The 22,178-nt window shown below is 44.8% G+C and overlaps 2 protein-coding genes and 1 pseudogene across 6 annotated transcripts in view; 2 read left to right on the forward strand and 1 right to left on the reverse strand.

Annotated features, from left to right (window-relative positions):
- The first annotated feature begins 1,665 nt into the window (after positions 1-1,665).
- LOC123856768 (large ribosomal subunit protein eL8-like) lies at positions 1,666-3,283 on the forward strand (annotated as a pseudogene).
- A 1,320-nt stretch (positions 3,284-4,603) lies between these two features.
- Positions 4,604-21,782, forward strand: IFT46 (intraflagellar transport 46). Its single transcript, XM_045894916.1, has 12 exons — positions 4,604-4,774; positions 5,488-5,584; positions 8,408-8,484; positions 12,764-12,903; positions 16,307-16,381; positions 16,527-16,620; positions 17,054-17,182; positions 18,675-18,796; positions 19,151-19,217; positions 20,416-20,476; positions 20,757-20,842; positions 21,296-21,782. Exons 3-12 carry the CDS (start codon positions 8,443-8,445, stop codon positions 21,389-21,391), a joined length of 912 nt encoding a protein of 303 aa, XP_045750872.1. The 5' UTR covers positions 4,604-4,774; positions 5,488-5,584; positions 8,408-8,442; the 3' UTR covers positions 21,392-21,782.
- The window catches only part of TMEM25 (transmembrane protein 25), a 29,725-nt gene continuing 12,401 nt past the window's right edge, over positions 4,855-22,178 (reverse strand). For 3 of the 5 annotated variants that reach the window (XR_010407095.1, XR_010407094.1, XR_008507562.2), the window contains one exon: positions 11,688-12,268. The gene's annotated coding sequence lies outside the window, so the exon portion shown is untranslated. Of the gene's footprint in view, positions 4,965-11,687; positions 12,269-21,661; positions 21,800-22,178 lie in introns of those variants that run through there. The other 2 variants (XR_008507563.2, XR_008507561.2) reach the window with 2 other exon arrangements.

The following is a 22,178-nucleotide window of genomic DNA, read 5'->3' on the forward strand; positions in this document are numbered from 1 at the left end:
GAATATCAGTCATAAAAAGATACTGATACATGATACAACATGGATGATCCTTGAAAATATTATGTTAAGTGAAGGAAGCCAGTCATGAAAGACCATATCTTATATGGGAAGACTTGCTCTGAACCTGTTCATTTCACTTGTATGAAATGTCCTGAGTAGGCAAATCCATAGAGACAGGAAGTAGGGCTTCGAGGCACTGGGAGAGGGAAGGAATGGCGGGTGAGGTTTGTTGTTGTTGTTTTTTTAAGATTTTATTTACTTATTTGATAGAGAGAGACACAGCAAGAGAGGGAACACAAACAGGAGGAGTGGGAGAGGGAGAAGCAGGCTTCCCGCAGAGCAGGGAACCCAATGCGGGACTCGATCCCAGGACCATGGGATCATGACCCGAGCCAAAGGCAGAGGCTTAATGACTGAGCCACCCAGGCACCCCTGAGGTTTGTTTTTTGAAGTGATGAAAATGTTCTGGAATTAGAGGTGGTGATTGCACAACTTTGTGACTATACTAAAAACCACAGATTGTACACTTTAAAAGGGTGAGTTTTTATGGTTTGTATCTTTTATTTTATTTTATTAAGATTTTATTTTATTTTTTGACAGAGAGAGACACAGTGAGAGAGGGAACACAAGCAAGGGGAGTGGGAGAGGGAGAAGCAGACTCCCCCTGAACAGGGAGCCCGATGCGGGACTTGATCCTGGGACTCCGGGATCATGACCTGAGACAAAGGCAGACACTTAACAACTGAGCCACCCAGGCACCCATCTTTTTTTTTTTTTTTTAAGATTTTATTTTTAAATGAACGTGGGCCTTGAACTCACAACCCCAAGATCAAGAGTCATATGCTCTACTTACTGAGCCAGCTAGGTGCTCCTAAATTATATCCTTTTAAAACATGTGTGCAGGAGGGGCACCCGGGTGGCTCAATTGGTTAAGCGTCTGACTCTTGATTTCTGCTCAAGTCTTAATCTCAGGGCCCTGAGTTCAAGCTCTCTGTTGGGCTCCACGCTGGGTGTGGAGCCTCCTTAAAAAAAAGTGTGCAGGAAGCAAGGCTTATGCCTTTTTTATAAATGAAGAAAATGATGACAAGTTTAAGAAATTTACACAGGGGCGCCTGGGTGGCTCAGTCAGTTAAGTGTCTGCCTTTGGCTCAGGTCATGATCCCAGGGTCCTCGGTTTGAGCCCTGCGTCGGGCTTCCTGCTCAGTGGGGAGTCTGCTTCTTCCTCTCCCTCTGTCCTGCTCGTGTTCTCTCCCTCCCTTGCTCTCTCTCTCTCAAATAAATAAATAAAATCTTAAAAAAAAAAAAAAGAAATTTACACAAAGTTCTAAGCCAGTATATAATGGAAATAAAACTCAAATCCAGTCTTCTGATTCTGTTGGCAGTTCCCCCATGCCAAAAGTCAGACTTTGAGTAGACCTGATTCAGCCGTTCTTCCCTACATCCTATATCATTTTATCCCATATCACTGGCTCAGCTCTGTAGCACTCATCCACTGCTGAAATGGATAAACAGCATTCTTTTATTGAGTGTTTATTTTGTGTCAGGTACTTTACATGTTATCTCCAATCCTTTACAACAATCCAGATAAGGACACTGAGGATCAAAGAAGTTAAACACCTCTCCAAACTCAAACAGCCTGTAAATGGTAGAGCCAGGATTCAAAGCCAGCTTTTCTCAAGATGACACTGCCTCTTTTTATGTCTTGTATATTCCTTGATGCTTACTGAACACTTACAATGAGCCAGGCATTACTCTAAATTCTTCACATGGATTATCTCATTTATTCCCCACAAAACTCTCTCTCCTCCAGCCATTCAAGATGACAAAAGAAAAGGAGGTTAAGGGGAACAAGGTGGCCCCAGCTCCTGCTGTCATGAAGAAGCAGGAGGCCAAGAAGGTGGTCAATCCCCTGTTTGAGAAAAGGCCCAAGAATTTTGGCATCAGACAGGACATCCAGTCCAAAAGGGACCTCACCCTCTTTGTCAAATGGCCCCGCTACATCCGACTGCAGCAGCAAAGGCCTCTTCCCTGTATATGTCTACACGTGCTTCCTGTGATTAACCAGTTCACCCAGGCCTTAGACTGCCAAACAGCTACTCAACTGCTTAAACTGGCCCACAAATACAGACCAGAGACAGAGCAAGGAAAGAAGCAGATTGTTGGCTGGGGCTGAGAAGAAAGCTGTCAGCAAAGGGAATGTGTCCACTAAGAGGCTGGCTGTCCTTTGAGCTGGGGTTAACACTGTCAACACCTTGGTGGAAAACAACAAGTCTCAGCTGGTAGTGATTGCATATGATGTGGATCCCATTGAGCTGGTTGTCTTCCTGCCTGCCCTGTGTCATAGGATGGGAGTTCCCTACTAGCATTATCAAGGGGAAGGCCAGGCTGGGGCGTCTGGTCCACAGGAAGACCTTCACCACTGTTGCCTTCACATAGGTTAACTCAGAAGACAAAGGAGCTCTGGCTAAGCTGGTGGAAACCATCAGGACCAATGACAATGACAGAAATGATGAGATCTGCCGACACTGGGGAGGCACCATCCGGGATGCAAAGTTGGTGGCTCACATTGCCAAGTTAGAAAAGGCAAAGGCTAAAGAACTGGCCACCAAATTGGGCTAAATGGATGCTTTTAAATTTTCTGTACATAAAAGTAATAAAAAGTTCTCTTTCAGTGAGTGTCAAAAAAAAAAAAAAAATCCTCACAGGAATTCTCTGAAATAGGTACCACTAATATCTCTATTTTACAGGTGGGGAAACCAAGGTATAAAGAAGAAATCTAGGGGCACCTGGGTGGCTCAGTTGGGTAAGCATCCAACTCTTGATCTCAGCTCAGGTCTTGATCTCAGGGTAGTGAGTTCAAGCCCCGAGTTCGGCTCCGCCACTAGGCGCAGAACCTACTTAAAACAAAAACAAAAACACAAAGAGGAAAACTATTCTATCACAGATGTCAGGGCTAGAGAGTAGCAAAACCAGGATTTAAACAAAGGCTACTCAACTTCAGAATCTGTACCCTTAAGCACTGCATTATAGAAGCTCACAGATTTTAAAACTTTGCATGCCTGGGAGTATATATGTCAAACTGTATTTTTTATTTTTGTTATAAAAACATACTGTAGAGCGCCTGGGTGGCTCAGTCAGTTAAGCGTTAAGCGTCTGCCTTAGGCTCAGGTCATGATCCCAGGGTCCTGGGATCGAGTCCCACATCCTGCTCCCTAATCAATGGGGAGTCTGCTACTTCCTTTACCCCTCCCCCCTGCTTGTGATCTCTCTCTCACGATCTCTCTCTCAAATAAATAAATAAATACATACATACGTACATAAACATATTGTAAAAAAGTCAAATTGTTAATTTTAAAGAAGTACAAATCTTGCCTGGAATTATTGTTTTATTGTGGCAGCTTCCAGGGGCCTTCGATATGGACCACCGAAGCTCAGACAAGATGAATTGATGCTGATTCTTTGGAAATATGACATTAGCTAAATTACACTGCATAAGAAAAGCACCCCTGCAAACGTGCTTCCTGAGGAGAGCTTTAGAGGCAGTTTGTCATAATGATTAGAAGCTGAGACTTAGGAATTTGACCCGTGCTTGACTCCCATTTTGACCACTTACTAGCTGAGTGCCTCTAGGCAAGTAACTTTTATCTAATCTGTCAATTGGCAGGAACATCTATCTCATAAGGTTGTAAAGTTAGATAATATATTAATAAATAAGGTTATATAATCTAAGTGCTGCTACATAGTAAGTGCTCAACAATACATACACATTATTATTAGCAATAACAGACAACACAAAAATTTTAAAATGTTTTGCAATTCCATTTTTAACCCCATGTGTCTCAGGAGAGGTGTCTTCTCATTTTCCTTTTTAAAGCCACATCCCACTTTCCTCTGGCAGGTTTTCAGGGTCAAATTTCAACACTTTTGTTTCTCTCCCTCTCTCCCTCCCCAAATTAACTATGTTTATGGTTTTGAAATATTTGTTACTTCATCTTCATTCACTCATTCCTTCATTCACCTATCCAACAAGCATTTTTAAAAGTGCCTAATTTATGGGGCGCCTGGGTGGCTCAGTTGGTTAAGCGACTGCCTTCGGCTCGGGTCATGATCCTGGAGTCCCGGGATCGAGTCCCACGTCGGGCTCCCTGCTCAGCAGGGAGTCGGCCTCTCCCTCTGACCCTCTTCCCTACTCATGCTCTCCCTCTATCATTCTCTCTCTCTCAATAAATAAATAAAATAAAAATCTTTAAAAAAAAGTGCCTCATTTATGCATGGTACTGCTGCTATAAAGAACTTAAAAATTAGACACAGACCCTGCCTAAAGAAGCTCTGTCTTCTCCAGCAAATAAAAATACAGTATTTCTATATACAAAACACTATTTCCAGAGCGGAGGGCTGACTCCACCAACCGACATTCGTCGGCCGGCTGCGCCAAGCTGTGATCGCTAGATGCCGCCACAAATGCATGCCCTAAAACCATAGAAAAACAGGGGACCGCACTGCCCAGAGAGGCTCTGTCCAAACGCCACCAGATCCTCCCCCGATCCCTTTGCTGCTGGGAGAGACGCCAAGCGCGGGTGGAGAAGGTCTCACGAGACTGAAAGCAAATCTCGCGATGTTTATTTATTTATTTATTTTTGCCTAGCGACTGACAACAAGGCCGGTCGCTCCACGTCGAAGCCCCTCAAGTGGCCTGGCCTAATACTGGAGTGAGACCCCGGCCCGAGGCTGGGGTTCTGTCCACATAGAGGAGACGGATTCAGAGGGGCTGCAGGTAATTCGTACTCCCCCTAGCAGAAAGAGCTCTGCCTTTCTCCCTCCCGAGAGGAATCTAAGGGGACTCCCCTTCCCTCCAACCCCCCCATCTCTTCCCTTCTCCTTGACAACCATTCCTTCTCCTCGTCCTTCATGCCACAGCAACCACTCCGCTTCCTTCACTCCCCAAGAAACTGCTGCGATCCGACCTGCAAGACAGGGCGTTGGAGATGGGGGGGATGCTCTTGGGATTATTGGATGGGACCGAGAGACCGGAGTTTATCCTCTCTTCGGGTAAACAAGGTGACTCCGGAGAGAAGAACTCTTTCTAGAGCCTCTGCAGCCCCTTCTCCCCCACCCCCACCCCCGGAAACCCCAACAGCTATGGGAAAACTGAGCGAAACTAAGGAGAGAGCTGCGGTCTAAGACGAATACTGTTCTGCCCTTGTGCGTGTATCTACAGCTTTGGGGAGCTGCTGCCTAGATTAGCTGTCTTTTCCCTCCACGATTCCCTCCTTCCTCAGCCAGGCTGTCAGCAGTTCCTAAATAACAGTTGCAGCAGAATGATTTAACCGATTGACTTGGGGCCAAGAAGCCTTAAGGAAAATTTGAATGAGGGTGAAGGTTACAAGTAAAACCGGTGACTTGGGTAAGGAGGAGGAACCTAGGCTGGTTCGGAATCAGCTCATATCCTGTGATATGAGCTAAGTAATCATGTCTCCTTTCATTTAGACCAAGACTGTTGAAAACCAGACATATGATGAGCGTCTAGAGATTAACGACTCTGAAGAGGTTGCAAGTATTCATACTCCAACCCCAAGACACAAGGGTAAGAGAGAAATAAAGAGGAAAGAAGAGAAATGGTTCTCAGAACAAAGAATAGGATGGATCCATGATGGTCTCCAAGAAATTCCCATTTTATAATAGCAAATGTTGGCTATCAGAGTCAAGTTTGGCAAATACTTGCCATTATTTGTGTTTTCTGACTACTTAAGGCGGGGAGAAAACACAGCCCCCCAGATTCAGGATTTTCCTCCAACATGACCAGTGTTTCCTATCACTATTTGCTTTGTGATATGCTCTGCTCACAATCTGCCAGGGATTCATGGTTGGTTGGTTGGTTGGTTGGTTGGTTTGAACTTATCAAAACTGTTTTGCTCAGTTTTGAAGATGCTTCAGTAACCTGCCCTTAACTTGCAATCCCAATCAAAATCTCAGTAGAATCTTTTAACAGGACTTGACCTGTTATTCAACAAACATTTCTTGAGTGCCTACCATGCGTCAGCTTTATGCATGGCACTAGGCATACAGTATTCAAAGAGACATTGACCCTGCCATCCTGATGCTTGTAACCACGGGAGATCGATGACAAATGAGTAAACAGACATAATTACAAATGTGGTAAGCGCATCGATGGAAGCAAAGGGTTTGATATGATGGAGAATAATAGTGAGGAGTGGGGTCTACTTTTGACGGGTTGGTCAAGGAAGACCTGAGGCAGTAACATTTGAGACCAAAAGATGAGAAGGATTCAGACAGACATTGAGGAGAAGTCGGCCAGGAAAAGGGAGCAGCAGTGAAATGTGAAAAGGACCTCAGGCCAGAACGGACTTGGGTTCATTTGAGGATTTGAAAGAGATCAGCATATGGTAGGAAGGAGTGGTATCAAAGGCACGCAGGCAAGAGGTAGGCAGAGGTAGGCAGGAGGCCTAACAAGAGGAGCTTTTGAGGTCATGTTGCTGGTAGGTGTGTCTTGGATTGAAAGGTACAATGATGAGAGTCAGGAGCCAGTGGGAAGGACTGTTGCAATGGCTGAGTTGAGGTGACAGTGACTGGGATGTGGTGAGGAAGGTAAGAATAGAGAGAGGAGGCAAATAGAAGGTAATTGCTGATGGGTTGGGTTTGGCTCTTGGGTTAGGAATCAAGGATGACATCTGGGGTTGCTTGTTTATTGCAGTAAGAATACCTAACATAAAATTTACCATTTTAATCATTTTTAAGTGTACAATTCAGTGGCATTAAGTGCATTCATATTGTTGTATAACTATCTCTACTGTCTATTTCCAGAGCTTTTTTATCATCCTGAACAGAAACTACTCGTTCAACAATAACTCTCCATTCCCCTGTCCCTGGCAGCCCCTGGTAACCTCTATTCTACTTGGTGTCTATGACTTCATCCATTCTGTGCTCCACGAAAGTGGAATCATACAACATTTGTCCTTTTGTGTCTGGCTGATTTCACTTAGCATAATGTTTTCGTGGTTCATCCATGCTGTAGCCTGTGTTCGTTTCCTTCCTTTTTCTGGCTGAATAATATTCTATTGTATGTATAACCACATTTTGTTTATCCACTTGTCTGGATACTTGGGTTTTTCCACCTTTTGGCTATTGTGACTCTGCTGCCTGAACATGGGTGTACAAGTATCTATTTGAGTTCCTGCTTTCAATCTTTCAGGTGTATATATATATGTATATGTGTATATATATATATATATATATATACCTAGAAAAGGGTTTTGATTTGAGCATGTATATAATCTCGCCGGCCATGGACATTATCATTTGTTTTCAGTTTGGGCAATGTAGTAGGCTGAAAAATGGTGTTTAACTGGCATTAATTTGATTTAGAAATCATTGAACATGGGGCACTTGGGTGGCACAGTCGGTTGAGCGGCTGCCTCTTGGTTTCAGTTCAGGTCGTGATCTCGGGGTCATGAGATCGAGCCCCAGGTCGGGCTCCACGCTCTGTGTGGAGTCTGCTTGGGATTCTCTCTCCCTCTCCCTCTGCCCCCACCTAAAATAAATAAATAAGTCTTTTTTAAAAAGCAATCATTGAACATGGTTTTCATGCGAGTTACTTACATCTGATTATACTTTTATTTTATTTTTTTAGATTTTATTTATTTATTTGACAGAGAGAGACACAGTGAGAGAAGGAACACAAGCAGGGGGAGTGGGAGAGGGAGAAGCAGGCTTCCCGCCGAGCAGGGAGCCCGATGTGGGGCTCGATCCCAGGACCCTGGGATCAGGACCTGAGCCGAAGGCAGACACTTAACGACTGAGCCACCCAGGCACCCCTGATTATACTTTTAATTGTTCAGACTATTTTTATTGCTCTTATCATATAGATGCTGATTCAGACTTACATTTGTGACTATTATTTGCCAGGAGCTGGGTCAGTTCCTTTCACTTGAGTTTTGTCATTTGATCCTTACAGCAGTTCTGAGTGATAAATATTACTGCCTTCCTTCAGATGTGGGAATACTGAGACTCAGGCTAAGTCATTTTGTCCATGTCCTAGAGTTGTTCTTTAATCCCAGTCTTCTATCAATCCAGCCCTCTTATCACTTTATTAATTACTAACCTCATTTTACCAATGTGTGAACTAAGAGCAGATTTTATATGATTTATGTAACAGCAGATAATCAACTAGTATAATGTCTAATCTGATGCCTTACGCACAGTAATGCTTAGTAAATATATCCTGAATTGAGTCGACAGAGCCATGGCTAGAATTCAGTCTCCTGTCCTTTAACTAGATATTCTTACAGACCCTGCTCCATAAAACAGAACAAAAAAAAATATTATAAACTAAAAATATTTGTCTTTAAAAATCATCTTAATAATCTAAAGGGAAAACTTCTCTCCTAAGGACTTCTTCATTCCGCCCATCTTCCTAACAAGACTATGGCCGACAATAGCGATGAGTATGAAGAGGAAAACAACAAGGTATGGTACAACCATAGCTTCTCGTGAACTTTCTTGCTTTGAGCTGTTGGTAGTTAGTTTGAGGTGTTTAGTTTCTTGGATACTCACCTCCAGGGGTTGGTTTGGGTACCTTTGAGCTCATGTAGGAAAATCAGGAGCAAAGAGTCTTAAGATTTTGATTCCTTCAGGAGTAAAGCCTACTAGTGCAGCTCACTTTTTTGGTGAGGAATTTCATATAGCACAGGCCGGAGTTTTGCAAACTTTACTGATCATAAGAATCAAGTAGGATACTTATATTTAACAATACGTATTTCCAGTAGTGCCCACCTGAAACTACTGAATCAGAATCTTGAAGGTAAAAGCCTGAGAATTGATATTTTTAGCAAGCACTCCAAGTAATTCTTAAGATAAAGCAAGTTTGGAATTATTGGTCTGGCCATCTGTTCATTGTCAACATTTGGGATTCTGCCAATATTTTGTGAAAGAGACTTTAATTTTGAAGTTTTAAGACCCAGATGTCACTTTGTTGTTGTTCTGTGAATGTAGAGGATTACTGTTTCTGAATGAAAGATGGAAAGATGCCTACAGCTCTAGGCAGGACCGGGAAGCTGTGCACGTGCTCTGCTTAACGGCCACTGTGGCCGGTCTTAACACGTAATCCAGAGGTTACTTTTTTTTTTAAGATTTATTTGAGGGGCACCTGGGTGGCTCAGTTGGTTAAGCTATTGCCTTAGGCTCAGGTCGTGATCCGGGGTCCTGGGATCGAGCCCCGCATCAGGCTCCCTGCTCAGCGGGGAGCCTGCTTCTCCCTCTCCCTCTGCCTGCCGCTCCCCCTGCTTGTGCTCTCTCTGTCTCTGTGTCAAATAAATAAATAAAAATCTTTTAAAAAAAAGATTTATTTATTTGAGGGGGGGGTCAGAGGGAAAGGGAGAAGGAGAGAAGCAGACTCTCTGCTCAGCAGGGAGTCCCACACAGGGCTATATCTCATGACCCTGAGATCATGACCTGAACCTAAGTCAAGAGTCAGAGGCTTAACCGACTAACATACCCAGGCACCCCCAATGGTTACATTTTAATTGTCCTTCAAGAACAGGAGCTTTGCAGGGGCGCCTGGGTGGCTCAGTCGTTAAGCATCTGCCTTCAGCTCAGGTCATGGTCCCAGGGTCCTGAGATCGAGCCCCACATCAGGCTCCCTGCTCAGCGGGGAGCCTGCTTCTCCCTCTCCCACTCCCCCTGCTTGTGTTCCCTCTCCCACTCCCCCTGCTTGTGTTCCCTCTCTTGCTGTGTCTCTCTCTGTCAAATAAATCAAATCTTTAAAAAAAAAAAAAGAACAGGAGCTTTGCAAACAAGTGAAGGATATCTGAAGAAATGCAAAAAGCTGTAGTAATGTAGACTGACTGCATAAAAAGCCTAAAAGGTCATAAAAAGCCTAAAAGGGCCCACTTTGGGGTGCCTGCCTGGCTCAGTGGGTGGAGCATGCAACTCTTGATCTCGGGGTCCTGAGTTCAAGCCCCACGTTGGGTGTAGAGATTACTAAAAAATATAATAAAGTATTAAAAAAAATAGTAGAGACACCTGGGTGGCTCAGTCCTTTGAGTGTCAGATGCTTGATTTTGGCTCAGGTCATGATTTCGGGGTCGTGAGATTGAGCCCCACCTCCAGCTCCTCACTCATAGGAGTCTGCTTCTCTCCCTTTCTGTCTGCCCCCCCACACACATGTGCACATGTGCGCTCTCTCAAATAAATAATCTTTTTAAAAAAGTAAATAGGGGCGCCTGGGTGGCTCAGTTGGTTAAGTGCCTGCCTCCAGCTCAGGTCCTAAGGTCCTAAGATCGAGCCCAGGGTCCTAAGATCGAGCCCCACATCGGGCTCCCTGCTCAGCGGGGAGCCTGCTTCTCTGTCTCCTCCCTACTCGTGCTCTCTCTCTCTGTCTCTCAAATAAATAAAATCTTTTTTAAAAAAAGTAAATAAAGTAGTCCCACTTTATGACTAGTGTGCTCTTTTAACATCTTACCCACAAAGTAATTTTTAGGCATTTTTCTCTGACATACAAAGCCCTCTGCCTTTAGATCAGAGATTTTGCAAAGCACAGCTTTGAAGAAGCAGACAAAAAAAAAAATGAGCAATTTCCTAAATTGACCTAATTTTGCATATTCACCCTAAATTTCTCTAGTCTCCATCATGCTGTGGCCAATATTCAAGACTCATTTATCTTTCTAATTCAGTGTACAGCCAGAATCAGCAGAAAGGATATATTTTTGAATGGCCTTTAAATTGACCATCAGTATTCTTAAAAAGCTCCCTTTGCCAAACAAGGATAGCTTTGGCAGATTTTGAATTGAGAAAGAACAATTTGGGGCACCCGGGTGGCTCAGTTGGTTAAGTATCTGACTCTTGATTTTGGCTCAGGTCATGGTCTCAGGGTGTAAGATCAGAACCAACCACCCCCCCTCCCCGGCCCGCCCTGCACTGGGCTCGGCGCTGGACATGGAGCCTGCTTAAGATTCTCTCTCTCCCTCACCCTCTGCCCCTCCCACTCTCCCCTCTAGAAAAAAGAAAAGAAAGAAAGAACACATTAAGAGATTCTTATCAATGTATACCAATAGAGCTAAATAAATTGTGCAACATTGTGTCATATGTCACACATATATTACAGATCAGTTAAAATATATCTTTATCCATGTATAATAAATCTGTGTTATGCTTAGAAGAACATGTGACCAAAAGCATTTCTGATGTCCTGTAATGTCACATTTTTTATGTCAATAATTGCTTTACTGTAAGAGAAACATTAAATAATTTTTAAAACTAGAACCAAACATCTGTTAACCTCAATATAAGCCATATGGCATATGGAAACCAAGCTTTCAAAACCTACTTTTATTTTTTTAATTTTTTTTTAAAAAAATTTTATTTTATTTTTTTTAAGTACCCTACGCACGGTGAGGGGGTTGAACTCACGACCCTGAGATCAAGAGTCACCTGCCCTACCAATTGAGTCAGCCAGGGGCCCCTCAAAACCTATTTTTTATTTACTTTTTTTTTAAAAGATTTTATTTATTTGACAGAGAGAGACACAGCGAGAGAGGGAATACAAGCAGGGGGAGTGGGAGAGGAGAAGCAGGCTTCCCGCGGAGCAGGGAGCCTGATGCGGGGCTTGATCCCAGGACCCTGGGATCATGACCTGAGCCGAAGGCAGATGCTTAACGACTGAGCCACCCAGGCGCCCCTCAAAACCTATTTTTAAAGGAGGCCAATTGGTTATCCCTCAGGTCCTACGGATGGGCATACCACGGAGGCAAAGACATGGACCCTGCCTCAGATGCCCCTGCAAGTCCCCAAATCAAACTCCTCAGACACTTGAGAGGGTAGGATGGTACTGAGAGAAACCAGAAGCTCGGGAAGTAGGTTGTAATGCCAAGAACGGAAGGGTCTCTTGAGAGAACATGTAGTCATTGCATTTAATCGATGGGGGGGAGGGCAATAGGGGCAGGTCAGGAACCGAAGAGAAGTGTCACTGAATGGAAGTAGAAGACTCCCAGTCCCTGGCACTGCTGGTCGGAATTCAGGCGCAGGGTTGATTAAGAACCTTCTTCTGATAGTTACAAGCAGCTTACACTGGGCCATCTTGCAAATTAAATGCTAGGTTTCCTGTGATCCTTGTGAGTATGAAGATCCCCTAACGTTGTCTTCTGACTTCATGTTCCCCCATTTCCTTCCAAAATAACTCATCACAGGTGTCTTCGTCCTCTAACTTTTAGAGCTGAAGCTGACTGGATAAGTTTATGCACAATTCTTGGGTCTCCTAAGTAATAGACATAATAGACAATTATTGGATAAAATGTATACTGAAGTCTCAAGGAGAAAGACAGAATATGGTTATAGAAAGTGAGGACTGGGACACCTGGGTGGCTCAATCGGTTAAGCGTCTGCCTTTGGCTCAGGTCTTGATCCCAGGGTCCTGGGATCGAGTCCCCCATCGGGATCCCTGCTCAGCAGGAAGCCTGCTTCTCCCTCTGCCTGCAGCTCCCCCTGCTCGTGCTCCCTCTTTCTGACAAGTAAATAAGTAAAATCTTAAAAAAAAAAAAAAAAGAAAGAAAGAAAAAGAAAGTGAGGACCTAGTTTTTGGCTAAGCAGGAGTAGACAGAGGTCCTTGCGGCCTTTCTGGGGAGTGCCAGCCTCTCTTTCTGGTGAATCAGTGCCAGGCGGGAGGGTATCTGTGTGAGCACTGGGAGGGATCGGGGCATAAGTACACTAAGCTTCTCTTTATGTGATGCCTTCCATGCCTGCCCTATCTCAGGAGAAGAAGAAGCCCACGCAGCTGACACCTCAAAGGGGCTTCAGTGAAAATGATGATGATGATGATGATGATGATGATGACTCATCTGAGACGGATTCTGATGAAGATGATGATGATGAGCACGGGGCCCCTCTGGAAGGGTGAGGCAATCCCCCAGCCGAGGATCCCCAAGCAGGGAGGAAGACACTGGCCTGGGAGGAGATCAGTTGGAGTGAAATTCTAGCATCTCTTTTGATCTCCCCTACTTAGGATTTTCAGATGTCTCAGAAACCAACAGAATGAATTTTCTTTCTTTTCTGGCTATACTGCCTCGCTGAGTCCTATGATGTCACTTGCATGATCTGAAACATTTGTGGGCTCGAGGGTTCATGAGGATTTGCTGAATAAATCTAAAAGGTGGTCCCTGCCTTCAAGGAGCTCCCATTTTGGGAAAGGGAAAATAAAATTTATATAGATACCCAAGCAATTCTGTTTAGCAAGGAAAACACACATGCACAGGAGCATTTCTGCTTTAGGCTCAGCTCCTTTTTGGAGGGGTGGAGAGCAAGTGCTTTAGGAGCCCCAAGTGGAGGCAGATGTTCCTGGGTGATGCTTCGGCAAAAAAATCTCCTTACCCAGGGGCGCCTGGGTGGCTCAGTCGGTTAAGCATCAGCCTTCAGCTCAGGTCATGATCCTGGGGTCCTGGGATTGAGAGCCTCCCCACCCCCACTCGTGCTCGCTCTCTCTCAAATAAATAAAATAAAATCTTTAAAAAAAAATCTCCGGGGTGCTGGGTGGCTCAGTCGGTTAAGCATCTGCCTTCGGCTCAGGTCATGATCCCAGGACTCTGGGATCGAGCCCTAAATCAGGCTCCCTGCTTCTCCTTCTCCCCCCTGCTCGTGCTCTCTCTCACTCTCTTGCTCTTAAATAAATAAATAAATAATCTTAAAAAAAAAAAATCTCCTTACCCTGTTCCAGCCCACATGCTAGATGAGTCATGACCCATCCCTAGAGGTTTTTTTTTTAAAGATTTTATTTATTCATTTGACAGAGAAAGACACAGCGAGAGAGGGAACACAAACAGGGAGTAGGGAGAGGGAGAAGCAGACTCCCCGCCGAGCAGGGAGCCCGATGCGGAACTCGATCCCAGGACTCCAGGATCATGACCTAAGCCGAAGGCAGTCGCTCAACCAACTGAGCCACCCAGGCGCCCCACCCCTAGAGGTTTTAATCAAAGTGGATTCTAAGGCCCATCCATTTCAAATACCATTACTGTTAAAGTGATGATGGTGTAGCCAATCAGTAGGATTCCATCTGGCCATTGAAAAATATAAGGCAGCACTCTCCACACTGTAAAGAACAATCTCCAAGAGAGAGTGTTAAGTTTTAAAAAGGTATAAAGAGTGTTTATGCTGTGCTACCGTGTGTATAAAACAAATATTACAGAGACTATCTCTAGGAAACACTAGAGACTAATAATAGTGATTACATTGGAGGAGGGACTTGGTGGGAAGGGGACAAGGGTGGAAGTGAGCCATAACTTCTCACTATATACATTTGTACCTTTCCCTTTATATCATCAGTATGTATCACTTATTAAATAGTTTAATAAAAATAAGTTACCTGTGGATTATCCACCTGCAGGTAGACACTAAGTAAATGAGACAAAGGTTTAATTGCAGACTGACTTTTCATGCTTCCCAGTTTACTTTATGAATATATATATCCTGCTTTCATAAATTATAATCTGGGGAAATGGAAACTTCATATCAATAATATATTTGATTTTTTAAGCTACTCTCCCCAGAAGAACTTTCCAAGTCACTTATGTACTTTGCCAATGTTCATTACATTTTACTTAATTATAATTAATGTGTTCTACTATTTTTTTTACTGTATACATTTCCTGTATCAATACAAGTACTTTTTTTTTTTAAGATTTTATTTATTTATTTATTTATTTATTTATTTGAGACACAGTGAGCAGGCTTCCCACCGAGCCGGGAGCCAGATGCGGGGCTCGATCCCAGGACCCCGGGACCATGACCTGAGCTGAAGGCAGATGCTTAACGACTTAGCCACCCAGGTGCCCCTACAAGTACTTTTTAATAACTATACAATATTTGAGGTTCCTGGCTGGCTCATCGGTAGAGTGTGCGACTCCTAACCTCTGGGTTGTGAGTTTAAGCCTCACATTGGGCATAGAGCTTACTTAAAAATTAAAAACAATAGTAACTATACAATATTCAACTTAATATATCTAACCGTCTCTCAAGTATTGGATATTTTGTTTCTAATTTTTTACTTATATAAATAACACTGTTAAAAACATCTTTGTAGGGCGCCTGGGTGGCTCAGTTGGTTAAGCAACTGCCTTCGGCTCAGGTCATGATCCTGGAGTCCCGGGATCAAGTCCCGCATCGGGCTCCCTGCTCAGCAGGGAGTCTGCTTCTCCCTCTCCCGTTCCCCTCTCTTGTGCTCTCTCTCTCTCAAATAAATAAATCTTTAAAAAAAAAAATCGGGGCGCCTGGGTGGCTCACTCGTTAAGCGTCTGCCTTCGGCTCAGGTCGTGATTCCAGGGTCCTGGGATCGAGCCCCGCATCGGGCTCCCTGCTCAGCGGGAAGCCTGCTTCTCCCTCTCCCACTCCCCCTGCTTGTGTTCCCTCTCTTGCTGTGTCTCTCTCTGTCAAATAAATAAATAAAATCTTTAAAAAAAAAAAAATCTTTGTAAAAATTCTTATTTTTCTTGGGGCAAGTTATTTTCATGTCAGAAATTAAAATCTCGGGCACTTGGGTGGCTCAGTCGGTTAAGCGTCTGCCTTCGGCTCAGGTCATGATCTCAGGGCCCTGGGATCGAGCCCTGAGTTGGGCTCCCTGATCAGTGGGGAGCCTGCTTCTCCCTCTCACTCTCCCCTGCGCTCTCACTTGCTCTCTCAAATAAATAAATAAAATCTTTAAAAAAGAAAAAGAGGGCGCCTGGGTGGCTCAGTTGTTAAGCGTCTGCCTTTGGCTCAGGCCATGATCCCGGGGTCCTGGGATCAAGCCCCGCATCAGGCTCCCTGCTCCGCGGGAAGCCTGCTTCTCCCTCTCCCACTCCCCCTGCTTGTGTTCCCTCTCCCGTGTTCTCTCTCTCTCTCTCAAATAAATAAAATAATAAAAATCTTAAAAAAAAAAAATTAAAATCTCATGTTATGTCAATTACACCTCAATTTAAAAAAAAGGAAATTAGAATCTCATACCGTACTTTCTCTTCATCCCTTTCATTCAGAAAAAGGGAAAGAATTTATGCTATATTCTAAAATGTTTAAAAATTGTTTTAGATTTTCTGCAGCTCTTTTCTTCTTTGTCAGAGATCACTGAGCTAATTATAATCCATTTTAAAGTTGCCTTGCGAACTACCCTGGAAAGGCAGATGTGGGCAGGGCACAAACCAGGTTCAGAGTCACAGGGTCTGTGGTCAAAGTGAAGGCCGGTGGCGGGGGAGGGGCGGAGCTGGTGCTGAACCAGGGCTCAGCCACATTTGCTCTTCTCTGGCCACCTTGAACCATATTTTCCTTTCCCCAGGGCCTATGATCCTACAGATTATGAGCATTTGCCAGTTTCAGCTGAGATTAAGGAGCTCTTCCAGTATATCAGCAGGTGAGCACTAGGCCCTCCTCCCATGACCCCCACCCCTTTCCTACCTCTAGTCTGAAACAAGCCTGTTCTTCCTAGATTTTTTTAGCCTGAGCAGTAACGTTCATTTCTCTGACTTTCTCTACATTCCCTTGGCGATGTCTCCTAGGTACACACCTCAGTTGATTGACCTGGACCACAAACTGAAACCTTTCATTCCTGATTTTATCCCAGCTGTTGGGGATATTGATGCATTCTTAAAGGTACAGTTGGCACATCCTAAAAATGACTTCTTAGGTGTTTCTTCTGACCTCTCTATACTGTTAACAACTCAACTAATTTCCTTGGCTAGCATTGGCTATCTTGATGTATATTCTTCATTTCACTGGAGTTCTCAACCTTGCTCTCCAAACTCTACTCATTGCTATTTAGGTAATACTTGATTATATCATTATATATTCAAAATTTGTCATTCATTTACCTCCTAATTATCAGCTGTACATTTAGGGCACTGTAGATCATGTATTTTTTTATAGATCGTGTTTTAGTACAGCATGATACACAAACATGTCTTTTTAATACTAGTAATAATAATGAATGGGAAGAGTTCTTCCTCTTCAACTTATTGGAAACAAGAGGTGTGACCTTTTTATGTGCCCCCCCCATTTGTTCTCTTTCTTCCTTTCTCTTAACCAGGTCCCACGTCCTGATGGAAAGCCTGACAACCTTGGCCTGTTGGTATTGGATGAGCCTTCTACAAAGCAGTCGGACCCCACAGTGCTCTCACTCTGGTTAACTGAGAATTCCAAACAGCACAACATCACAGTAAGATACTGGCCTAGTACAGACCCCACCCGGAGAGGGCCAAGAGCAGAGGCTGTCTGGTATCTGTGCCATCAAAAGGGATGGCTGTGGTTTCAGGCCAACCCTATTTTTTAATTTTTTTATTTTATTTAATTTATTTTTTTAAGTGCTTTTTTTTTAAGATTTTATTTATTTGAGAGAGAGAGAATGCGAGGGAAAGAACACATGAGAGGGGATAGGGTCAGAGGGCAAAGCAGGCTCCCTGCCAAGCAGGGAGCCCGATGCAGGACTCGATCCAGGGACTCCAGGATCATGACCTGAGCCGAAGGCAGTCGCCCAACCAACTGAGCCACCCAGGCACCCCAACCCTATTTTTTTAAAAGACAGTTCATTGAGATGTGATTTACTTACCATGAAGTTTGCCCTTTTGGATTATAGAATTCAGTGATTTTTAGTGTATTCACAGAGCTGTACAAACATCACTGCTATCTAATTTAAGAACACTTTGATTATTTCAGAAAGAAACCTCATACCCATTAGCAGTCACTCCTCATTCCCCACTCCTTCTAGACCCTGCTAAGTACTTCAGTTCCTTCTTTTTTTCTATTTGAGTGGAGTTGACACACGTTACGGTAGGTTCAGGTTACAGCACAGTGGTTGGACAAGTTTATACACTCTGCTGTGCTCACCCCAAGCGTGGCTGCCATCTGTCACCACACAGCGCTATTACAGTACCACTGACCTTGTGCCTTTTATTCCTGTGACTTACTCATTCCATAACCGGAAGCCTGTATCTCCCTCTCCTCCTCACCTGTTTTGCCCATCCCTCCCACCCCCTACCCTCCGGCAAACACTAGTTTGCTCCCTGTATTTATAGGTCTGATTCTGCTTTTTGTTTATTCGGTTTTTTTTTACGATTCCCCATTTAAGTAAAATCATATGTCACTCCTTTTTTTATGGCTGAATCATATTCCATTGTATGGACATACTGCATTGTGGTTCTCCATTCTCTAGTTGTTTCCACTTTTATTAACATGCTGTTGTGAACTTGTATGTACGTACAAGTTTTTGTGTGGGCATATATTGTTATTTTATTTTGAGTACATATGTAGGAGTGGGATTGCTGGGCCGTGTGCTAACTGCTTAACATTTTGAGGAACTGCCACACTGTTTGCCAAGCAGCTGAATCATTTTACAATCCCCCCAGCAATGAATGAGAGTTCCAGTTTCTCCACATCCTCGCCAACACTTGTTACTGCCTGTCTTGTTTATTCCAGCCATCCTAGTGGTGTGAAATACCATCTCAGTGTGGTCAGTCCTATCCTGTTGACCTGCCCCCTTTGCATGGCTCCAGAAAATTTTACGAGTTTCCTCTCATCTGCACTGGCTGCCATCAGGCTTCCCCATTCATTAGCTACCTGCTGTATACGAAATAGCGCAAGGATGAGCCATCCAATTAAAATAAGAGAGCTACTTTAATGCCATCAGCCAGGGTTTCCCCTTATTTTTCTAGCAACATATGAAAGTAAAGAGCCTAGAAGATGCAGAGAAGAATCCCAAAGCCATTGACACATGGATCGAGAGCATCTCGGAGTTACACCGTTCTAAGCCCCCTGCGACTGTGCACTATCCCAGGTAAGAAGTAGCAGCCTCTTCCCCACAGTAACCGCTGGGCGCCTTCACCGCCCTCAGGCCCAGTGCTCCTGAGAGGAGGGCCCCCAGGCAGAGGACAGACTGGATTAGCCTGCGGTCCTGTGGATCCTGACAGCTACTGGCTGAGACTGCAGACATAAAGATGATTTATCTGGTATTACTTAGCCATTCTTCCAGACCGCAGAGCTTGGATAAATAAGTCTGCCCAGTCTGTGTTCTCCTGAAATCCACATGTGGCAGACTGACCACCTCCCTTCATTCCAGAATCTCCTGACCCAGCGGTTGCTGATGTCATCAGCCCACATTTCTTGTTCATATTTGCCTCTGTCCATATAGGCCCATGCCTGATATTGACACGCTGATGCAGGAATGGTCCCCAGAGTTTGAAGAGCTTTTGGGCAAGGTAAGTGGAGAGAGCAGGAACTACACAAGTGTGGCATTTACTTGAAGACCCAGTGTTTGCTCTCTTCCTGTATTTGTTTAAGTTTTTTTTTTTTTAATTGACCAACTTTAAGTTTATTTATTTATTTATTTATTTATTTGAGAGAGAGAGAGAGTGCGAGCACCAGCATGCAAGCAGGGGGTAGGGGCAGAGGGAGAGGGAGCATGGAGCCTGACTCGGGTCTCGATCCCATGACCCTGAGATCATGACCTGAGCCAAAATCAAGAGTCGGACACTTAACCGACTGAGCCACCCAGGCATCCCTTAAGTTTTTCTTTTTTTTTAATTTTATTTTTAAGTAATCTCTACACCCAACCTGGGGCTCGAACTTATAACCCTGAGATCAAGAGTCGCATGCTCTACCGACTGAGCCAGCCAGGTGCCCCTCTCTTCCTGTATTTTATTATCATTCACTTTTTAATTGGAGTATAATTCACAACAGAGACATACACACATTAATTTTCAGCATCTGAACAGCTTTGTATAATGAACACATCAGATCAAAACACAGAACATCACTAGCATCCCGGAAGCCCACTCCTGCTTCCATACACTTCCACCTCCAAACGTAATCACTATCCTAATTTTTTTAAGATTTTATTTATTTATTTAACAGAGAGAGACACAGTGAGAGAGGGAACACAAGCAGAGGGAGTGGGAGAGGGAGAAGCTGGCTTCCCGCGCAGTGGGGAACCTGACTGAGGGCCCGATCCCAGGACCCTGGGACCATGACCTGAGCCGAAGGCAGACACTTAATGACTGAGCCACCCAGGCGCCCCAGTGTCCTGATTTCTAACAGCATAGATCAACTTGCCTATTTTGGGTGCTCTCTAGATCTAATCATCCTCTTTTGTGTCTTATTTCTTTTTCTCTTAAGAAAGAAGTCAGGGCACCTGGGTGGCTCAGTCTGTTAAGCGTCTGCTCTTGGCTTAGGTCATGATACCAGGGTCCTGGGATCGAGTCCCGCATCGGGCTCCTTGCTCAGCGGGGAGCCTTCTTCTCCCTCTCCCTCTCCCTCTGCTGCTCCCTCTGCTTGTGCTTTTTCTCTCTCTCTCTGACAAACAAACAAACAAATAAATATCTTTTAAAAAGAGAGAGAGGTGCGGGCCCCGGTGAAACCTCAGCCTTTTGACTCTGGTCTGTCCCATGCTCGTCCTAGGTGAGCCTGCCCACGGCAGAGATTGACTGCAGCCTGGCGGAGTACATTGACATGATCTGTGGTAAGCTCTTCCATCCCTTCCTTTTCCCCGTCTCTGGACGAATACACTGTGGGGTTTTGCAAAGGCTCCTTTGCTCTGGGAAGATAGCATCTTGAGCTACAGCCAGTTTGCTGTTTGGCAGCACTGAAGGTGATATTTGGGCTTATGTGACTCCCCACCAGGTCGGCCCTCAGAGTCATAGCGACACATCCCATCTGGGAGGGCCATGGCCATCCTAAACGTAAATGCCCCATAATTCCCAGTTGTGTTTGGTTCTGCTCATGGGAGCTCTTGATTTCAGCCATCCTAGACATCCCTATCTACAAGAGTCGGATTCAGTCCCTGCACCTGCTCTTCTCCCTCTACTCGGAATTCAAGAACTCACAGGTAAGACTAAAGAAGTGTCTTCTGCCGTAGTGAGGAACGCTCCCGTCTCTACTCCTCCAAGTCAGCTGGGATTTGCCCTTGGACAAGGAAGAGTGTTTCTCCAAGGCTTACCATCACCCTTCCCTGTGACTCAAAGAACAGCAAGCAGGAAGGGTGGGGTTTTCACAGGGAGGGAAGCAGAAGAGCTGTAGGCCTTTGGCCTGGGGGACACGCCAGGGACACTCACCACAGGGCTTAAGGAATGGACGCAGGGCAGAAGGAAAAAAGGGGTTCATCTTTGAAGGGGGTGGGGCAGATTGCTAGCTGTTTTTCAAAGACACCACCAAGGAATTGTTCTGAAAGTGGAATTGGGGAAAAATTGGAGCTTAACGGGCTGTAAAGAGGTTCGTTCTTGCTCAGATGCAGCAGGTAGCCTACCAGATACTCCATGTACCCTCTCCTCTTTCCTCACAGCATTTTAAAGCTCTAGCTGAAGGCAAGAAAGCATTCACCCCTCCATCCAACTCCGCTTCCCAAGCTGGAGATGCAGAGACATTAACCTTCAGCTGAGACACCCCCAGGGTCTCTCTGCTCCCAGGCTGAGCTGCCACCTCTGCCCTGGCTGAGGCGACACAGTCATCAGCCATGTGGCGACCGCGCCCGCACCACAGCCTGACTCGGACGCGGACGTCCTGCTGCCCTCTGTGCCAGAAAGTACTGCATGTGTTCCTTAAATGGCTTCTGCCTGTCTCCGGTTTTCCTCCCGTGGGAATTATGCACCTACACCACTGTGGGGACTTGAGTTAGAAGAATAGAAGGACTGGAACGTCTGGGATTCTGGGGTGCTCAGGTTGGGAGGAAAGCTTCAAAGATGTTCTTTTTGAGACAGCGACGGAATTCTTTTTTTCTTTCATTCTTAACGTTATTGGCAAAGATTTGGCAAATAAAATGCTCTATCTTCCAGGTTGTCCTGCTCTTCTATAATATGAAAAGAGAAAAGACAGACTGAGTATAAGGCGGAGCTAAGGATCAGGCCCAGTAATGGCATTAAGTGAACCGCAGTTTCAGCAAATCAACTCTGTGAAAGAAAAGCACATCCCTCGCCTCCAGGGTTGGCCGTACAGGGCGATGATCTTCTCCCAGAACTGACTTTTCCTAGGGGTCTCTCACCAGTTACTGCTGCCGCCGCCTTATAGTTTACCTGCCTGTCTGGCTCCAGACCTGGCTGGTTGTGGTCTCCAGAGAGCCTAGCTGTTGCACCATCGGGTGGGAGGTGACTGTGCCCTGGACGAGGGAGGAAGCGGCGGTGGAAGGAGAGACGGGACGATTCAGGAAATAATTGGGAGGCTATATCAGC

This window comes from Mirounga angustirostris, unplaced genomic scaffold (assembly GCF_029215605.1).
Source record: "Mirounga angustirostris isolate CCGP_5_RB_7025 unplaced genomic scaffold, mMirAng1.0.hap1 SCAF_13, whole genome shotgun sequence".
Lineage (NCBI taxonomy): Eukaryota > Metazoa > Chordata > Mammalia > Carnivora > Phocidae > Mirounga > Mirounga angustirostris.

Bases quoted from the DNA above. Each gene is read 5' to 3' on its own strand.
- IFT46 (XM_045894916.1), top strand. From the start codon at position 8,443: ATGGCCGACAATAGCGATGAGTATGAAGAGGAAAACAACAAG. The intron at 16,382-16,526 runs GTGAGCACTAGG...GATGTCTCCTAG, and splicing joins CTCTTCCAGTATATCAGCAG to GTACACACCTCAGTTGATTG. The intron at 18,797-19,150 runs GTAAGAAGTAGC...CTGTCCATATAG, and splicing joins GCGACTGTGCACTATCCCAG to GCCCATGCCTGATATTGACA.